Source organism: Coregonus lavaretus (assembly GCF_964263955.1).
Source record: "Coregonus lavaretus genome assembly, chromosome: 8".
NCBI classification, from domain to species: Eukaryota; Metazoa; Chordata; class Actinopteri; order Salmoniformes; family Salmonidae; genus Coregonus; species Coregonus lavaretus.
Window position 1 is genome coordinate 17,560,819 of NC_139995.1, and position 18,633 is coordinate 17,579,451.

General features: G+C 41.7%; 2 protein-coding genes across 2 annotated transcripts; one reads left to right on the forward strand and one right to left on the reverse strand.

Moving 5' to 3' along the window:
- Window positions 1-1,390: 1,390 nt before the first annotated feature.
- LOC311133183 (DEP domain-containing mTOR-interacting protein-like) lies at window positions 1,391-4,781 on the reverse strand (the record flags this gene model as incomplete). Its single annotated transcript, XM_084166632.1, has 9 exons — window positions 1,391-2,065; window positions 2,161-2,265; window positions 2,374-2,444; window positions 2,732-2,872; window positions 3,014-3,226; window positions 3,380-3,558; window positions 3,812-3,935; window positions 4,195-4,373; window positions 4,732-4,781. The coding sequence occupies 9 exons, from the start codon at window positions 4,779-4,781 to the stop codon at window positions 1,940-1,942; spliced, it is 1,188 nt and encodes a 395-aa protein (XP_084022758.1). The 3' UTR covers window positions 1,391-1,939.
- A 1,208-nt stretch (window positions 4,782-5,989) lies between these two features.
- Window positions 5,990-8,091, forward strand: LOC311133110 (transcription factor MafB-like). The gene has a single exon (XM_084166546.1). It carries the CDS (start codon window positions 6,311-6,313, stop codon window positions 7,301-7,303), a length of 993 nt encoding a protein of 330 aa, XP_084022672.1. The 5' UTR covers window positions 5,990-6,310; the 3' UTR covers window positions 7,304-8,091.
- The last annotated feature ends 10,542 nt before the right edge of the window (window positions 8,092-18,633 follow it).

Genomic DNA, 18,633 nt, shown 5'->3' on the forward strand with positions numbered 1-18,633 from the left:
GATTTTTTCTGAGATACGTTCCTTCTTTAGCACTGAGTATGTATTTGTTTCAAAAGTCTCACCAATGTTTCTTGAGTGTCAAATGAAGGAAAGTTTCATTACAAATATGTTTTACTTGAACTGGACCCACCCACATAATCCACGATATATGGGCCCATAGAATACTGCTGCCTTTTTTATATATACTGAACAAAAATATAAACGCAACAATTTCAAATATTTTACTGACTTACAGTTCATATAAGGAAACCAGTCAATAAATGAATTAGGGCCCAATCTATGGATTTCACATGACTGGGAATACGGATATGCATCTGTATCCCAGTCAGTATCTGGTAGTGGCGTGGATCAGAAAACCAGTCAGTATCTGGTGTGACCACCATCTGCCTCATGCAGCGCCTCCTATGCATAGAGTTGATCAGGCTGTAGATTGTGACCTGTGGAATGTTGTCCTACTCTTCAATGGCTGTGCGAAGTTGCTGGATATTGCCGTGAACTGGAACACGCTGTAGTACACGTCGATCCAGCGCATCCCAAACATACTCAATGGGTGACATGTCTGGTGACTATGCAGGCCATGGAAGAACTGGGACATTTTCAGTTTACAGGAATTGTGTACAGATCCTTGCGCGACATGGTACGGTGCGTTATCATGCTGAAACATGAGGTGATGGCGGCGGATGAATGGCACGACAATGGGCCTCATGATCTTGTCACGATATCTCTGTGTATTCAATTTGCCATCGATCAAATGTAATTGTGTTTATTGTCAGTAGCATATTCCTGCCCATACCATAACCCCACTGCACCATGGGGCACTCTGTTCACAACATTGACATCAGCAAACCACTCACCCACAAGACGCCATACACGTGGTATGTGGTTGTGAGGCCAGTTGGACATCCTGCCAAATTCTCTAAAACAAAGTTGTTGGCGGTTTATGGTAGAGAAATTAACATTACATTCTCTGGCAATAGCTCTGGTGGACATTCCTGCAGTCAGCATGCCAATTGCACACTCCCTCAAAACTTGAGACATTTGTGGCATTGTGTTGTGTGACAAAACTGCACATTTTAGTGCCCTTTTATTGTCCCCAGCATTTTAGTGCCCCTTTTTTGTGCATATGGAACATTTCTGGGATCTTTTGTTTCAGCTCATGAAACATGGGACCAACAGTTTACATGTTGCGTTTATATTTATTTTCAGTATGTATTTTTTCTCTCTCTAGGCTAGCTACTGTAGCTACATCATGAATAGACGTAATAATATTTAACAGGCCGAATCTACAACTCAGCGATCTACAGCCATTGATGCGCAACAACAAAGCCATGCACTGCGATAATTTTTATTTCAAGACATAAGAAATTGGAAGTAGTTTACAGATCTCTTTGTAGGCTACAAGGGCTGGGTTTAGACAGGCAGCCCAATCCTAATCTTTTTTCAGTAATTGATCTTTTGACCAATCAGATCAGTGCTGAAAAAGCTCTGATGTGAAAAGATCTGGTTTGATTGGTCAAAAGTACACAGTACTGAGAACATAATACAGATGATGTGGCTACCCTAAGATAGGCTTGTCCTCTGCAAGGGCACTTGTTCCTACGAGATAGAGACCCCCCAGGGTGAACAAAGTAGTTCTTACTGCTCATACAATCGTTGTCCTCGGATGAAGACGTTCACCTCGGTGTTAAATGGAAATGTGCCATCATCCTTAAGGAAACGGTACAGCAATTTTGCATCCTTGAACATAGGGTGCTTGTCACAAACTAAAGAGATCAGAGTGGAAGAGAGACCAATTAGTGGATAAGATCATCATTGGGCTGCCTGTCTAAATGCAGCCAAAGATACCACAACTTTCCCATTTGGCACACAGCACACAATAGTTTAGTTAGTTCAGGAGATTTTGGAGGCTGATTTTGGAGGATTTTGAAGGCACTTCAAGTCACCCCAGTGGTTCCATGACCTCCAACACAACAGTGCGAGGTCCGGTCATCACCAATCTGGTGACCTGGCGGTAATCCAGGTGAAGAACGCTTCGCCCATTCACCTGGCAAACAAACTGACGCACCTAGGCATAGAATTAGAATAACAGGAGAATGTGAAAATAAATACATAGTCATATATTACTGTGTGTGTAACTATTTTTGTGTGTGTTTGTGTTACCTTAACCCCTGCTGCAGCAGCAGGGCTTCCAGGATCAACTGCCTGGACGTAAACTGGAGCCATACCTCTGATCACAAAGCCCCAGCCCACTGCATCTCCCATCACCTGAGATGCAAAACACTGGTATGAGGGGACTAAATACATATTTACTTCCCCAATAGAGAAAAGACTACAAAGAGGATGGACATACAGTATATTTGCCTTATAGCTCACCGTCAACACTCTCTTGATGAAGGGTGCACCAGGGGACAGTAGCTCCTCACATGTCACATTCCTCTTAAGCACTGTCAAAACCGATGTAGAGTTTTCATTTCAGTGTTTAAATACATTATTTTATCAATAGCATTGATAAACCATGTTGCCCTCTGGGAGACTTAACAGGTCAGAAAAAAGTAGGTGCTCTTGCTCAATATATATATATATATATTTAAATGTTGTTATACTTTTCGGTTAAAACATTATGTTTTGGCCCTAATGGCTTTCATCAGAAACGAACTGCTTAGGGAGACTACATCGGTGTAAGCCTGAACAGAATGAATGATGTCAAAAAAGAACAGAGGGACGATCTGACCTGATTTTGGATTGCATCTCACCACTGGGGCAGAGGAGAGTGTGGCAGGGGGTAAATATCCACTAGCATGTAGCTGCAGAGAATTCAAACTGGCCTGATGCACATTGGATATCATCTTCAATGGTTTATTGGGCTGCACTGCTATGAGAGGTCAGACATAAATGCATGCATGTATGCATATACAGCTCATCCACTGTGTCACAACAGTATAGACTACCATGGAATAATTTTTGCATATAAAGTATTTTAGAGCTCTTGCTTTGTTTTTATGTTTGCATTTACCAGATTGAAACCCACTGCATTCCTCTTGTGGGGGGATCTTGGGCAGGACAAAGGGGCTGTCTGCATGGTTGTCCTCCAGTGCATGCACTGATACGCCTTCCTTTTTGTCTCGCTCAGTTTCATTCAAGAGCTCAGACAGGTGGCGCCGGCGGCAAAAATTGATGCAGAACTGATACAGTAATCTACTGTCAAAGAAGTCGTACTTCTTTGCCACTAATGGGAATTGGGAAGAGGAGAGAGAGGAAAAGCATAGCACTAATTGGTTATGATAGAAGTAATTTGAGTAGGCGATCAACTGTGAGAGGCTAGGGAAACAGTATTACCTCCAATGTTATTAGCCAAAGGTTAAAAGGTAACATAACTCACCATGCTGAATGATGCCATGCTCCAGCAAAGCACGGCAGAACTCCAAACCCTGGCGCCTGCTCTCTGTCTCTCCATTCTGTAACAACCAGTCGATCAACTGGCAGCCAGGGATGGAGCGCTGGTATGCAACACCTTGCTCCTCCCTTAGTTGCAGAATGGAGTCTCTGCCAGTTATTAGACTGCAAAACACAGACACACACAAAACAGGTCACATCCATTTTGCACTCCAGAGACAGAATTAATGGAACAATTACACACAAACTTGTGTATACATTTGGTAAAGTTTGAAGTTTCAGTCCATAATCACCAAAACCAGCACATACTGAGAACATAATACAGATGATGTGGCTACCCTAAGATAGGCTTGTCCTCTGCAAGGGCACTTGTTCCTACGAGATAGAGACCCCCCAGGGTGAACAAAGTAGTTCTTACTGCTCATACAATTGTTGTCCTCGGATGAAGACGTTCACCTCGGTGTTAAATGGAAATGTGCCATCATCCTTACGGAAACGGTACAGCAATTTTGCATCCTTGAACATAGGGTGCTTGTCACAAACTAAAGAGATCAGAGTGGAAGAGAGACAAAGGAAACGTCCTGAGAGTGTCTTCACATTGCCCTACTTTATGGTTCAGCATTTTGGATCTCCCATATCAATTATCAATGTTAGTATCTTGGCAAAGCTCTTATGCTCTTGTGAGAAAGTGCATTATAGGAGTTGGATATACACTTTGTCCTGTGTCAGGGCTATAGGCTCTTGGAAAAGCTCCTACTATGCATTTTATATCCCCTGAGAGATGCTATTGTGGTGCCCTACCATGGTGCACAATGTCATGGTCCATCAGGTGTTGTATGAGGCAGACCGCTGTGGCCCGATCGGGAGCTTCCTTGTTGCTGATCAGCCAGTCTGTAAGCTCTTGGGCCACAAAGCAGTTGGGGTAAGTGCGCAGATGGTACCGTCGATCCTTGATCAGTTTGCCATCATGTAGCCTCAACCTTGCAATGAGGTAAAACTTTGAATAAAGCAGCTATAACGACTATAAGTGGACAAGGGCACATTAAGAAATATATTCAAACATGAATTGAATCAGTTTCAGTTGACATTTCTATATGATATATTGTATCTCTTATAATTAAATGTTTACATTAAATTGGAAGATCAGCTGAAGGAAATATGCGAACTACTATATCTGAAAGAAATGTAAAAAAATGGAAGGAGCTTGTCGGATTTCCACACAGTATGTTTCAACAGGTAGCATAACCATAAAGAAAGCCAATCTCTCTTCTCTCTCTCTCTCTCTCTCTCTCTCTCTCTCTCTCTCTCTCTCTCTCTCTCTCTCTCTCTCTCTCATACCTCAGTTGTTCTCCAGCAATCATAACTTTAGCCTTGTGCAGTCTGGCCATTGATTTTCTGTTCATGTCCATTTTATCCATGTTCCTTTACTGTCACTGGTCTGAAAAAACTACTCATTTCATTAGAAGCCTGTATGTTTACTAAATAACCAGTGCCCAGCAGCACCCTCTGACCAGGTGGGATAGATGTTATCTATAAACACACACACACAAACAGAGGGAGAGAAGGCTACAAGAAAGTACAATATGTGATATGCTGAGGAAATCACAAGCCACCATTATCATACTTACTTGGTATAGGCTACTGTGCATACTCTGTACATTCTTTTGGCAAGGTCATTATAAAAAAGCCAATATACACATTGTTTTTCATGAAAAAATAACAGGGTAGCTATCAGACAATAATACCACACTAGCTTTCATTCACAGTTCAGTATACTCTGAGACAGGCAAGAATGAAGTTTTACCTCATATCACCTCAAGGGGTCAGCATAGATCCATATAATATTTGGCTACCAACTAAGGAGAAACCCCATAGAAATACAGTTATTTAGAATTAGCCTATTTCTAGCTCTATGATCAACCCATTGTGCTTTTCATATAATATAAGGAGAAATTAAATAATAACACATGCAAGAGGAATATAAAAATGTATTTTCAATGGACTACTCATGGATTAGAGAGAGGATAGGCTATTTGTTTATTATGGGTGGTGTTGGATTATTCAAAATGCACAACAGCTCGATTAGAATTCTGAATTATGTTTTTGCACCGTTGTCCAAATATAATTGTGATTTTTAAACCGTGATGCTTTTATGTTAATTATATGGAAAGTCAGATGGTCATTTAGGGCGACTAAATGTTTATTTACTCACCCTATTGACTACAATATATCCCTGGACATATATGCCACATAATTAACATAGCCTATTTAGTCCTCAGATGCTTTTCATTCCAGCATCAGTTCCTAGATGGTCTTTCACAATAAACACTTTTAATACATCAATTGGCAAGGGAAAGTGTGAAAGAAAGAGAAACGTATGCACAAATTAAAGAAAGAAGTAGGCCACAGTAGCCTAGAAAACGTGTACAATACGTCTGCAGGTCTATGTAAAAAATGTGGGCACCATTCTACATTCAACCTCTGTTGGATTGTCAAAACACATACATCAGCTATTATGCAAATTGCCCTTCTCGCCGTCTTTTTATTGGAGAGGAGCATGGAGGTGTAGTCTATACCGTGTGACATCATGCAACGGTTCTTTATGAAGAAAGTGTGCTCGCAAGCATAAACCAGTAGCGCTACACACATGCAAAGAGCTCTTGGCCCCGCCGTGGACTCAGAGCACTTTTCTTCTGTCCGATTAATAGGCTACTGTATGTGTTTCTAAACTTTTGAGTGAAGAGGACGGGTTTCTTTCAATTTTTGCGCACGCGTATTTTCACTGTAGATTTCATTTGACGGATTTACTGATTGTATAAAACGTCTTATCAATAGTGAAATTGTTGCAAAAGACTGCATGAGAGAATTGAGTTTTGTGACCCTTGGAAGTGGCCAAGACAAATAGATCCAGAAAAGAATGACCGCCGAATCGCATACAAATCTGGGTCTTCCCAAAAACCCTTTGGGTTATGTCAGTGAGTTCGACTTGATGAAGTTTGATGTGAAGAAGGAGACAATGCAGGGGATAGACCGCTCATTCTTTGGGCCGTGTAGCGAGCTCCAGAGACCAGACTCAGTCTCCTCCACCCCGGTCAGCACCCCTTGCAGTTCGGTGCCCTCATCACCGAGTTATTATCCGGATGAGCAGAGGAACCCTGATGATGATCTTTACTGGACACCCAGCACTGGAGGTTATTCTCAGCAAATGTATCCCAACACTTTTGGCCTGACACCTGAGGATGCAGTGGAGGCCCTCATCGGTAACACAGTCCACGGGCACCAACCCACTCCACACGGTCACCAACAGGCTCTCCAAGCGGAATTCGAAGGGTACGGGGCGGCACATAACCTCAACGGCCATGCCCAGCAGTACCCTGGACTTAACCGTCAACCCGACGCACTCTCGGGTCTCCCTGATATGCAAGATATGCACGGCCAAAATCAATATAACCACAACAAGCACGACCTCGACTGCTCGGCTCCGCACTCACCCGACTCGCAGCTAAGTGCGCACCACCTCCATCAGCAGAATCGCCACGACAGACGACTCAACGTGGAGAGCGCCTTCTCGGACGACCAGCTGGTGTCTATGTCAGTGAGGGAGCTCAATCGGCACTTGAGGGGTCTGACCAAGGACGACGTGATGCGTCTGAAGCAGAAGCGCCGAACCCTGAAAAACCGCGGCTATGCACAATCCTGCCGCTACAAACGTGTTCAGCTGAAGCACGTTCTGGAGCATGAGAAGACCAGCCTCGTCACACAGGTGGAGCAGCTAAAGAACGAGCTCAACCGGCTGGCACGCGAGAGGGACGCATATAAACTCAAATGCGAGAAATTGACTGGTTCGAATGGTTACCATGAAACTGGGTCTACCAGTGACAATCCTTCCTCGCCCGAGTATTTTATGTGAGTTTATTCTTTGTAACAGCTACAAAATCTATTTTACTGATTTTTTTTATTGATAGGCTTATTTGTTTTAACAATATTAATGATTTTTCATACCAGTTCTTGATGCAAACCTATTATCTAATTCAGCTTTTAAAATTATTACGATAATAAGTCAGATTTGTAATATTAATCTATAATCAATCATGCATGCTGGACATGTATGGAACTGTCTATTTAGTAGGCCTAAACTTGTCTGTTGTAGGCTACTTTGCCACACAAATCTTCATGAAAATACTTGAAATAGTTCCTCTTACTTTTGTTAAATTGAATAACCAGTCTGGTTTATGAAATGACATTACATACAAGAATGATAATATTACTTTTGGCTTCGTGTAGGCTTCTAGGTCTACTCTCAATTGTGTCTTAAATTGATTCATCCATCAAAACACTTTGAAATGGTTTTACTTTTTTGTGTTCAAATCTTCACTCAAATGCTTTTCTGTGATAATTCTATTCTAACAAATAGAATGAATACATGGGTGATGATGATGTATCTATCTCCTTGTGCTAGATATCCTTTTATGTCGTATTGCATTTTGAGGACCTGGTTCTGCTGGCCAGATGCGTCTAATATTGTGTTGTTTTTCTTTCACATGCATTTTTGTTAATTGTACAAGAAAAGGAGCCAGATTTCTAAAAAATATTGTTGATGCATTATTGCCTGCAAATAACCATCATTTTTTTGTTAAATGTCCAGCTGTGTTGAAATCATTTGTCATCTGCTTTAGATCAATAAAGCCATTAATACTTTTTTGTGTTTAATCTGTTGAGTAATTGTTGGACCCATTTATAAACATTTTCCTGGCTCACTTATGTATTCTTTCATTGATTACCTAAATAGATCATGGAAGCCAGTGGCTTTAACATTTCATCATATTTTCTTTCTCCAGAATATATATTTTTTATAGAGAAAAAGGTTTGCTTTATGTGGCCATATTGTTTTAACACTTAGCAGTATGATAATTATTTTTCTCATGTCTGTATAAAGGAGAAGTGTAGTGCGACATGCAGATAAAATGTAAAGGAACGTAAGTCATCTTGCTCACTTTTAATTAGGCTAATTGATGTGGAAAGAAAGACAGTCATTACAACAAGACGGAGCTCCATAAAACACCAAATTCAAAGCTGTGACAAATGTGTTTTATAAAAAGGGTTATTGAGTGACTGATTGATTAAAACAAATGTCTCTCCATTTACACTCCTTTCTTTCACCACACTATACCTTCTATGATTCATTCCATCTGGGAAAACACGTGCAAACTTTGCACCTGGTGCAAACACGTTGTAAATCAGGCTCCAAGAAAACTGCGGAAGCCTTTTTAAAAGTCTGGTCTGTGCATACACTAAATCACACAAACAGACCATGATGCATAATACACCATTTATGATCACTAAGACATAATCCTTCACCATCTTACGCATTCACCTGTGTGCAATAAAGAGCAGTGAAAGTCCCAATGTACAGTATAACGTTCCAGGTTATTGGAACTGTGATTTAACAGGAACAAGTTTATTGGCATTTATTGTGAAAATATCAAATTGTATGTATTTATATTTTACAAACAGTTATTGCATTTTACACACAGTCAACTGACTTGATAGAAAATAATAATAATAATAATAAAAAAAATAGGCCTAATAATAAACACTCTTGCATACAAATGCACTAATTTGGCTTGTGACAAATGAAAGTGGAGTGTCTCTTTTTTCTCTCTGCTAACCTTTGACCTTCGTTGATGGCTTCTTCCTGAGGGACCACTGGATGTGAAGACACTGAAGACTCACTGGCTGGGTCTATCTGGTGGAGATAATGCCCATTTCAGACAGAAGATGTGGTATATTACCTGTAAAATGTTTATATGACCCCCTTTCAAACAGCCCCTTATTTACCACTTTCTTGCAGGTATATCCCTTTTATACATATCAGTGGGTAACTGGCAAAATGGGAGGGGTGGGGGGTGTCAAATTAGGGAGGTGTTAAACAATGGAAGTGTAAATGAATTTACAGTGCCTTCAGAAAGTATTCAGATCCCTTGACTTTTTCCACATTTTGTTACGTTACAGCCTTATTCTAAAATTGATTAAATAAATACAAATCCTCAGCAATCTACACACAATACCCCATAATGACAAAGCAAAAACTGGTTTTTAGACATTTTAGCAAATTTATAAAAAATTAAAAACATAAAAACCTTATTTACATAAGTATTCAGACCCTTTGCTATGAGACTCAAAATTGAGCTCAGGTGCATCCTGTTTCCATTGATCATCCTTGAGATGTTTCTACAGCTTGATTGGAATCCACCTGTGATAAATTAAATTGATAGGACATGATTTGGAAAGGCACACACCTGTCTATATAAGGTCCCAAAGTTGACAGTGCATGTCAGAACATAAACCAAGCCATGAGGTCAAAGGAATTGTCCGTAGCCGGCCGCGACCGGGAGACCCATGGGGCGGCGCACAATTGGCCCAGCGTCGTCCAGGGTAGGGGAGGGAATGGCCGGCAGGGATGTAGCTCAGTTGGTAGAGCATGGCGTTTGCAACGCCAGGGTTGTGGGTTCGATTCCCACGGGGGGCCAGTATGAAAAAAAAATAAAAAATATACAGTGGGGAAAAAAGTATTTAGTCAGCCACCAATTGTGCAAGTTCTCCCACTTAAAAAGATGAGAGAGAGGCCTGTAATTCTCATCATAGGTACACGTCAACTATGACAGACAAAATGAGGAAAATAAATCCAGAAAATCACATTGTAGGATTTTGAATGAATTTATTTGCAAATTATGGTGGAAAATAAGTATTTGGTCACCTACAAACAAGCAAGATTTCTGGCTCTCACAGACCTGTAACTTCTTCTTTAAGAGGCTCCTCTGTCCTCCACTCATTACCTGTATTAATGGCACCTGTTTGAACTTGTTATCAGTATAAAAGACACCTGTCCACAACCTCAAACAGTCACACTCCAAACTCCACTATGGCCAAGACCAAAGAGCTGTCAAAGGACACCAGAAACAAAATTGTAGACCTGCACCAGGCTGGGAAGACTGAATCTGCAATAGGTAAGCAGCTTGGTTTGAAGAAATCAACTGAGGGAGCAATTATTAGGAAATGGAAGACATACAAGACCACTGATAATCTCCCTCGATCTGGGGCTCCACGCAAGATCTCACCCCGTGGGGTGAAAATCCCAGAACCACACGGGGGGACCTAGTGAATGACCTGCAGAGAGCTGGGACCAAAGTAACAAAGCCTACCATCAGTAACACACTACGCCGCCAGGGACTCAAATCCTGCAGTGCAAGACGTGTCCCCCTGCTTAAGCCAGTACATGTCCAGGCGCATCTGATGTTTGCTAGAGTGCATTTGGATGATCCAGAAGAGGATTGGGAGAATGTCATATGGTCAGATGAAACCAAAATAGAACTTTTTGGTAAAAACTCAACTCGTCGTGTTTGGAGGACAAAGAATGCTGAGTTGCATCCAAAGAACACCATACCTACTGTGAAGCATGGGGGTGGAAACATCATGCTTTGGGGCTGTTTTTCTGCAAAGGGACCAGGACGACTGATCCGTGTAAAGGAAAGAATGAATGGGGCCATGTATCGTGAGATTTTGAGTGAAAACCTCCTTCCATCAGCAAGGGCATTGAAGATGAAACGTGGCTGGGTCTTTCAGCATGACAATGATCCCAAACACACCGCCCGGGCAACGAAGGAGTGGCTTCGTAAGAAGCATTTCAAGGTCCTGGAGTGGCCTAGCCAGTCTCCAGATCTCAACCCCATAGAAAATCTTTGGAGGGAGTTGAAAGTCTGTGGTGCCCAGCGACAGCCCCAAAACATCATTGCTCTAGAGGAGATCTGCATGGAGGAATGGGCCAAAATACCACCAACAGTGTGTGAAAATCTTGTCAAGACTTACAGAAAACGTTTGACCTGTGTCATTGCCAACAAAGGGTATAAACAGTGGGGAGAACAAGTATTTGACACACTGCCGATTTTGCAGGTTTTCCTACTTACAAAGCATGTAGAGGTCTGTAATTTATATCATAGGTACACTTCAACTGTGAGAGACGGAATCTAAAACAAAAATCCAGAAAATCACATTGTATGATTTTTAAGTAATTAATTTGCATTTTATTGCATGACATAAGTATTTGATACATCAGAAAAGCAGAACTTAATATTTGGTACAGAAACCTTTGTTTGCAATTACAGAGATCATACGTTTCCTGTAGGTCTTGACCAGGTTTGCACAAACTGCAGCAGGGATTTTGGCCCACTCCTCGATACAGACCTTCTCCAGATCCTTCAGGTTTCGGGGCTGTTGCTGGGCAATACGGACTATCAGCTCCCTCCAAAGATTTTCTATTGGGTTCAGGTTTGGAGACTGACTAGGCCACTCCAGGACCTTGAGATGCTTCTTACGGAGCCACTCCTTAGTTGCCCTGGCTGTGTGTTTCAGGTCGTTGTCATGCTGGAAGACCCAGCCATGACCCATCTTCAATGCTCTTACTGAGGGAAGGAGGTTGTTGGCTAAGATCTCGCGATACATGGCCCCATCCATCCTCCCCTCAATACGGTGCAGTCGTCCTGTCCCCTTTGCAGAAAAGCATCCCCAAAGAATGATGTTTCCACCTCCATGCTTCACGGTTGGGATGGTGTTCTTGGGGTTGTACTCATCCTTCTTCTTCCTCCAAACACAGCGAGTGGAGTTTAGACCAAAAAGCTATATTTTTGTCTCATCAGACCACATGACCTTCTCCCATTCCTCCTCTGGATCATCCAGATGGTCATTGGCAAACTTCAGACGGGCCTGGACATGCGCTGGCTTGAGCAGGGGGACCTTGCGTGCGCTGCAGGATTTTAATCCATGACGGCATAGTGTGTTACTAATGGTTTTCTTTGAGGCTGTGGTCCCAGCTCTCTTCAGTTTATTGACCAGGTCCTGCCATGTAGTTCTGGGCTGATCCCTCACCTTCCTCATGATCATTGATGCCCCACGAGGTGAGATCTTGCATGGAGCCCCAGACCGAGGGTGATTGACCGTCATCTTGAACTTCTTCCATTTTCTAATAATTGCGCCAACAGTTGTTGCCTTCTCACCAATATGCTTGCCTATTGTCCTGTAGCCCATCCCAGCCTTGTGCAGGTCTACAATTTTATCCCTGATGTCCTTACACAGCTCTCTAGTCTTGGCCATTGTGGAGAGGTTGGAGTCTGTTTGTTTGAGTGTGTGGACAGGTGTCTTTTATACAGGTAATGAGTTCAAACAGGTGCAGTTAATACAGGTAATGAGTGGAGAACAGGAGGGCTTCTTAAAGAAAAACTAACAGATCTGTGAGAGCCGGAATTCTTACTGGTTGGTAGGTGATCAAATACTTATGTCATGCAATAAAATGCCAATTTTAATTACTAAAAAATCATACAATGTGATTTTCTGGATTTTTGTTTTAGATTCCGTCTCTCCCAGTTGAAGTGTACATATGATAAAAATTACAGACCTCTACATGCTTTGTAAGTAGGAAAACCTGCAAAATGGGCAGTGTATCAAATACTTGTTCTCCCCACTGTAACAAAGTATTGAGAAACTTTTGTTATTGACCAAATACTTATTTTCCACCATAATTTGCAAATAAATTCATAAAAAATCCTACAATGTGATTTTCTGGAAATGTTTTTCTCATTTTGTCTGTCATAGTTGACGTGTACCTATGATGAAAATTACAGGCCTCTCTCATCTTTTTAAGTGGGAGAACTTGCACAATTGGTGGCTGACTAAATACTTTTTTCCCCCACTGTATGTACTCACTAACTGTAAGTCGCTCTGGATAAGAGCGTCTGCTAAGTGACTAAAATCTAAAATGTAAATGTCCGTAGAGCGCCGAGACAGGATTGTGTCAAGGCACAGATCTGGGGAAGTGTACCAAAAAATGTCTGCAGCATTGAAGGTCCCCAAGAACACAGTGGCCTCCATCATTCTTAAATGGAAGAAGTTTGGAACCACCAAGACTCTTCTTAGATTCTCTGGTCTGATGAAACCAAGATTGAACTCTTTGGCCTGAATGCCAAGCCTCACGTCTGGAGGAAACCTGGCACCATCCCTACGGTGAAGCATGTTGGTGGCAGAATCATGCTGTGGGGATGTTTTTCAGCAGCAGGGACTGGGAGACTAGTCAGGATCGAGGGAAAGATGAACGGAGCAAAGTACAGAGAGATCCTTGATGAAAACCTGCTCCAGAGTTCTCGGGACCTCAAACTGGGGCGAAAGTTCACCTTCCAACAGGACAACGACCCAAAGCACACAGCCAAGACAACGCAGGAGTGGCTTCAGGACAAGTCTCTGAATGTCCTTGAGTGGCTCAGCCAGAGCCCAGACTTAAACCTGATCGAACATCTCTGGAGAGACCTGAAAATAGCTGTGCAGCAACGCTCCCCATCCAACATGACATAGCTTGAGAGGATCTGCAGAGAAGAATGGGAGAAACTCCCCAAATACATGTGTGCCAAGCTTGTAGTGTCATACCCAAGAAGACTTGAGGCTGTAATCACTGCCAAAGGTGCTTCAACAAAGTACTGAGTAAAGGGTCTGAATACTTATGTAAATGTGATATTTCAGTTTATTTTTTATTTTTATAACAATGTCTAAAAACCTGTTTTTGCTTTGTCATTATGGGGTATTGTGTGTAGATTGATGAGGGAAAAAAACAATTTAATCAATTTTTGAATAAGGCTGTAACGTAACAAAATGTGGAAAAAGTCAAGGGGTCTGAATACTTCCCGAAGGCACTGTACCTGCAAAAAAGGGCAAGGGAAAGTGGGATACCTAGTCAGTTGTACAACTGAATGCATTCAAGCAGAGCCGATACCTGTATTTTGGTTACAGGGTCTGTATAAATGCAGGAATCATGACTAGCTCTTTAATGTCCCATGTTTTTTACCCCCTATATACGCAAAAGCAGGTAAAAAGAAGCAGGCATGGTAAATTAGTGGGATCTGTCTGTATATGATAGGGGTAATCAGGCTTCCCGTCTGCTCTCTCCCTCAGACAAACAGGTCACCTCTGCATTCATTAACAGAGCAAAATTAAAACACCAACCACAGCACATTGTTGCTCACTCATCTCTTTCGTTGAACTCTAGAGGTTATTTTTCATTCGAAATGTTCCAACCTTTTTAGTTATTTTCAAGTTTTGGTAAAAGTTTAATAGGATGAAAGGAGAGTCCAGTCTTACCTTGGTAACCATTTCTGCCTGCTAAACAGTGCTGAAATGCACAGAACCAACCGTATTCACAATACCTGCAGTGAATGTATTTTAGAATGTCTCTTCATAAGATGTCCATGAGATGGTGGCAATCATTTAATAATTTCTGCAGTTCTAAAAGTCCAATGTACAGTGCCTTGCAAAAGTATGCATCCCCGTTGGCGTTTTTCCTATTTTGTTGCATTACAACCTGCAATTTAAATGGATTTTTATTTGGATTTAATGTAATGGACATACACAAAATAGTCGAAATTGGTGAAGTGAAATGAAAAAAATTACTTGTACATAAAAAAAAAAAAAAAAAATGGAAAAGTGGTGTGTGCATATGTATTCACCCCCTTTGCTATGAAGCCCCTAAATAAGATCTGGTGCAACCAATTACCTTCAGAAGTCACATAATTAGTTAAATAAAGTCCACCTGTGTGCAATCTAAGTGTCACATGATCTGTCACATGATCTCAGTATATATACACCTGTTCTGAAAGGCCCCAGAGTCTGCAACACCACTAAGGAAGGGGCACCACCAAGCAAGTTGCACCATGGAGACCAAGGAGCTCTCCAAACAGGTCAGGGACAAAGTTGTAGAGAAGAACAGATCAGGGTTGGGCTATAAAAAAAATCAGAAACTTTGAACATCCCACGGAGCACCATTAAATCCATTATTAAACATTTTTAAGAATATGGCACCACAACAAACCTGCCAAGAGAGGGCCGCCCACCAAAACTCACGGACCAGGCAAGGAGGGCATTAATCAGAGAGGCAACAAAGAGACCAAAGATAACCCTGAAGGAGCTGCAAAGCTACACAGCGGAGATTGGAGTATCTGTCCATAGGACCACTTTAAGCCGTACACTCCACAGAGCTGGGCTTTACGGAAGAGTGGCCAGAAAAAAACCATTGCTTAAAGAAAAAAATAAGCAAACACGTTGGTGTTCGCCAAAAGGCATGTGGGAGACTCCCCAAACATATGGAAGAAGGTACTCTGGTCAGATGAGACGAAAATTGATCTTTTTGGCCATCAAGGAAAACGCTTTGTCTTGCGCAAACCCAACACCTCTCATCACCCCGAGAACACCATCCCCACAGTGAAGCATGGTGGTGGCAGCATCATGCTGTGGGGATGTTTTTCATCGGCAGGGACTGGGAAACTGGTCAGAATTGAAGGAATGATGGATGGCGCTAAATACAGGGAAATTCTTGAGGGAAACCTGTTTCAGTCTTCCAGAGATTTGAGACTGGGACGGAGGTTCACCTTCCAGCAGGACAATGACCCTAAGCATACTGCTAAAGCAACACTCGAGTGGTTTAAGGGGAAACATTTAAATGTCTTGGAATGGTCTAGTCAAAGGCCAGACCTCAATCCAATTGAGAATCTGTGGTATGACTTAAAGATTGCTATACACCAGCGGAACCCATCCAACTTGAAGGAGCTGGAGCAGTTTTGCCTTGAAGAATGGGGGGGGAGGGGGGTGAATAGTTATGCACGCTCAAGTTTTCAGTTTTTTTGTCTTATTTCTTGTTTTTTTCACAAGAGAAAATATTTTGCATCTTCAAAGTGGTAGGCATGTTGTGTAAATCAAATGATACAAACCCCATTTTAATTTGAGGTTGTAAGGCAACAAAATAGGAAAAATGCCAAGGGGGGTGAATACTTTAGCAAGCCACTGTATGTGATGCAATTACAAACTGCAGTAGTGCAAACTTGTTCGGATTAAGCCGTATATGTATCTACATTGGCTTTAAATGTAATTTAAATTGTTGGCTATTGTCCCACTTTATATTAAGTGTTGTTAAAACATATATTTATGTTGTAGTTACAAACTGTAGGCAGGTGTAATTTTATATGACTGCTTAATTACACATTATATACACATTTGTACAACATGGTTGGTGTGACTGCACATTGAGTATATATATATATGTATATATATTTTACATCCATTACATTTGCAAACAAACTTAAATTGATTGTATTGAACCTTCCCTCAATGTTTATCACACTAATGTTATTGTAAATCTCTGAAATTGGGCAAGTTTCAAAGATATTGAACATTTGTAAGTACTACGTAACAATGTGTAGCCACACTGTACCAGCCAATGTATTTACCATGTAGCCTAAATAGGCTTATATCATTTTTGCTAAACTTTGTAATAAAGTGGGAGAAAAATGTGTAGTTGTTTTTGGTAAGATATTTACATTTACTCACTGATGGCTGTTTAGTAGACACAATAAAATAGCATCCAAGAGAGAGATTTTCAATAGATTGAATGTTGAAAAAAAGTGTTGCCTCAGTGTTGTGTTCTTTTTTCCTTTAACTTTTTTTCTCAAGAGATCAGATGAGCAGGTGTGGTACTAATGGCTCTAACTTTTAACCTGGCTGACTGTTTCTGCTCCACTCATATATGACCTCACAGTGTTGACCTTACCCTCTGTGCAGTGTGTGAACTGCCTCAGAAACAGAGCACAGGTGCAAAAGCACTTTCCCACTGAAAACAGCAGGCAGATTCCCGGAAGGTCATTCCACTGCCCAGGGTGAGGATCAAGTGGTCTGTTTGTAGTGTCTTCTGCTTGCCGTCACCAATGGGACACACAGGAGCAGGAATATGTGAATCAGGCATGGACCCACTCCCAAGATCTGAATACATAGCAATCCTTTGATTTACATCTATTTACTGTAATAACCAGCGCAATTACAGTGTATTTGTGTGCGTGTGTGCTTGTGTGTGCTTGTGTGTGTGTATGTATGTGTGTGTGTGTGTGTGTGTGTGTGTGTGTGTATGTGTGTGCATGCGTGCTTGCTTGCATGTCTGCCTGCATGTGACAGTCACTGTGTTTAGTATGAAGTAGATTGTTGGAAGAGAGGAGACAGCGGTTTGTGGTCCTGTAACACAGCTTGCAGGACACCATTCTAAAAGCCATTAGCCAGCTCTTTTTCATTGCATGTGATAGGCTAGTGTGCCTGATGTGGGAGCCAAGCACTTCCCCCTCCTTGCTCGCTGCCACCAACACCCCCACCCCACACCCACTGCCTCAGGCTGATTACTGAGTCAGCAGGATGAAAAGGTGTCTGCTTCTCTGTGGCGTCAGCGAGAGAGAGTTGAAGAGAGACGGAGAGAGTGGAGAGAATGGTGGATAGAGAAAATAGACAAAAGATGGAGAGAAGGAGATAAATGGTTTATAAACACAATATAGGGATGGAAAGAACTAGAGAAACAGAGAAATATTGAGAGAATTGAGAGCAAGAGTGGTTGAGAGGGAGGAAAATATAAAGAGAGGAGGAGGGCAAGCATCATCAGTCACCTTTACTCCTTTCAATGTCACAAACAGTTGACCTTCAATGATACCAGTAGGTCATCACAGTAGATTAGACCATTTTAAAGTGTCATCCTCAGTTATTACTGTTGGTTTAGTTATATTTGTAATGTAATACACCTAAAGGGATTGTATAACTTTAAATTCTATTGCTCAATAAAAATTTGTAAACGCAGGTGACAACATGAATTTAGGGTACTGTTCTTGGTTGTAGTGATGGTGACCGTGTGGTGGGGCAGGCAAATGGAGTCCTGCTCTTGGAGCTTTGTGCTGGTTCGCAGAGGCTTGGCTGCTCCACAGACAGTGGGCACAGACATAGGAATGTCAGGGATGTGCACCATTGTGTGGGGAGAGGCAGTGTCACCAATGAACACAGCCAGGGGCGTCAGTAAGGGAGGGGTGCGGGGCAAAAGGGGCCTTTTCTACTCAAACTTCAAGCCAATCCACCGTCAAACCCATCCTTTACAGATGTAGGATCTTAATTTGATCACCCTGTTGCAGGTGTACTTTCCTGCAATGCAGGAAAATGTCAAACTTGTAGTATATTTGAGGTTTAAAAAGGCTTCTGAAGTTTGTAATTTCCACTTTGAAATAACAGACTTGATTTCTCCTTACGAAAAATGTATTAAACCCTACAGAAATGTCCATTAAATATAATCCACATAAAATAATTCACATTTCCTGATGCTGCAGGATTCTTTTCCTGCTGTAGCAAACT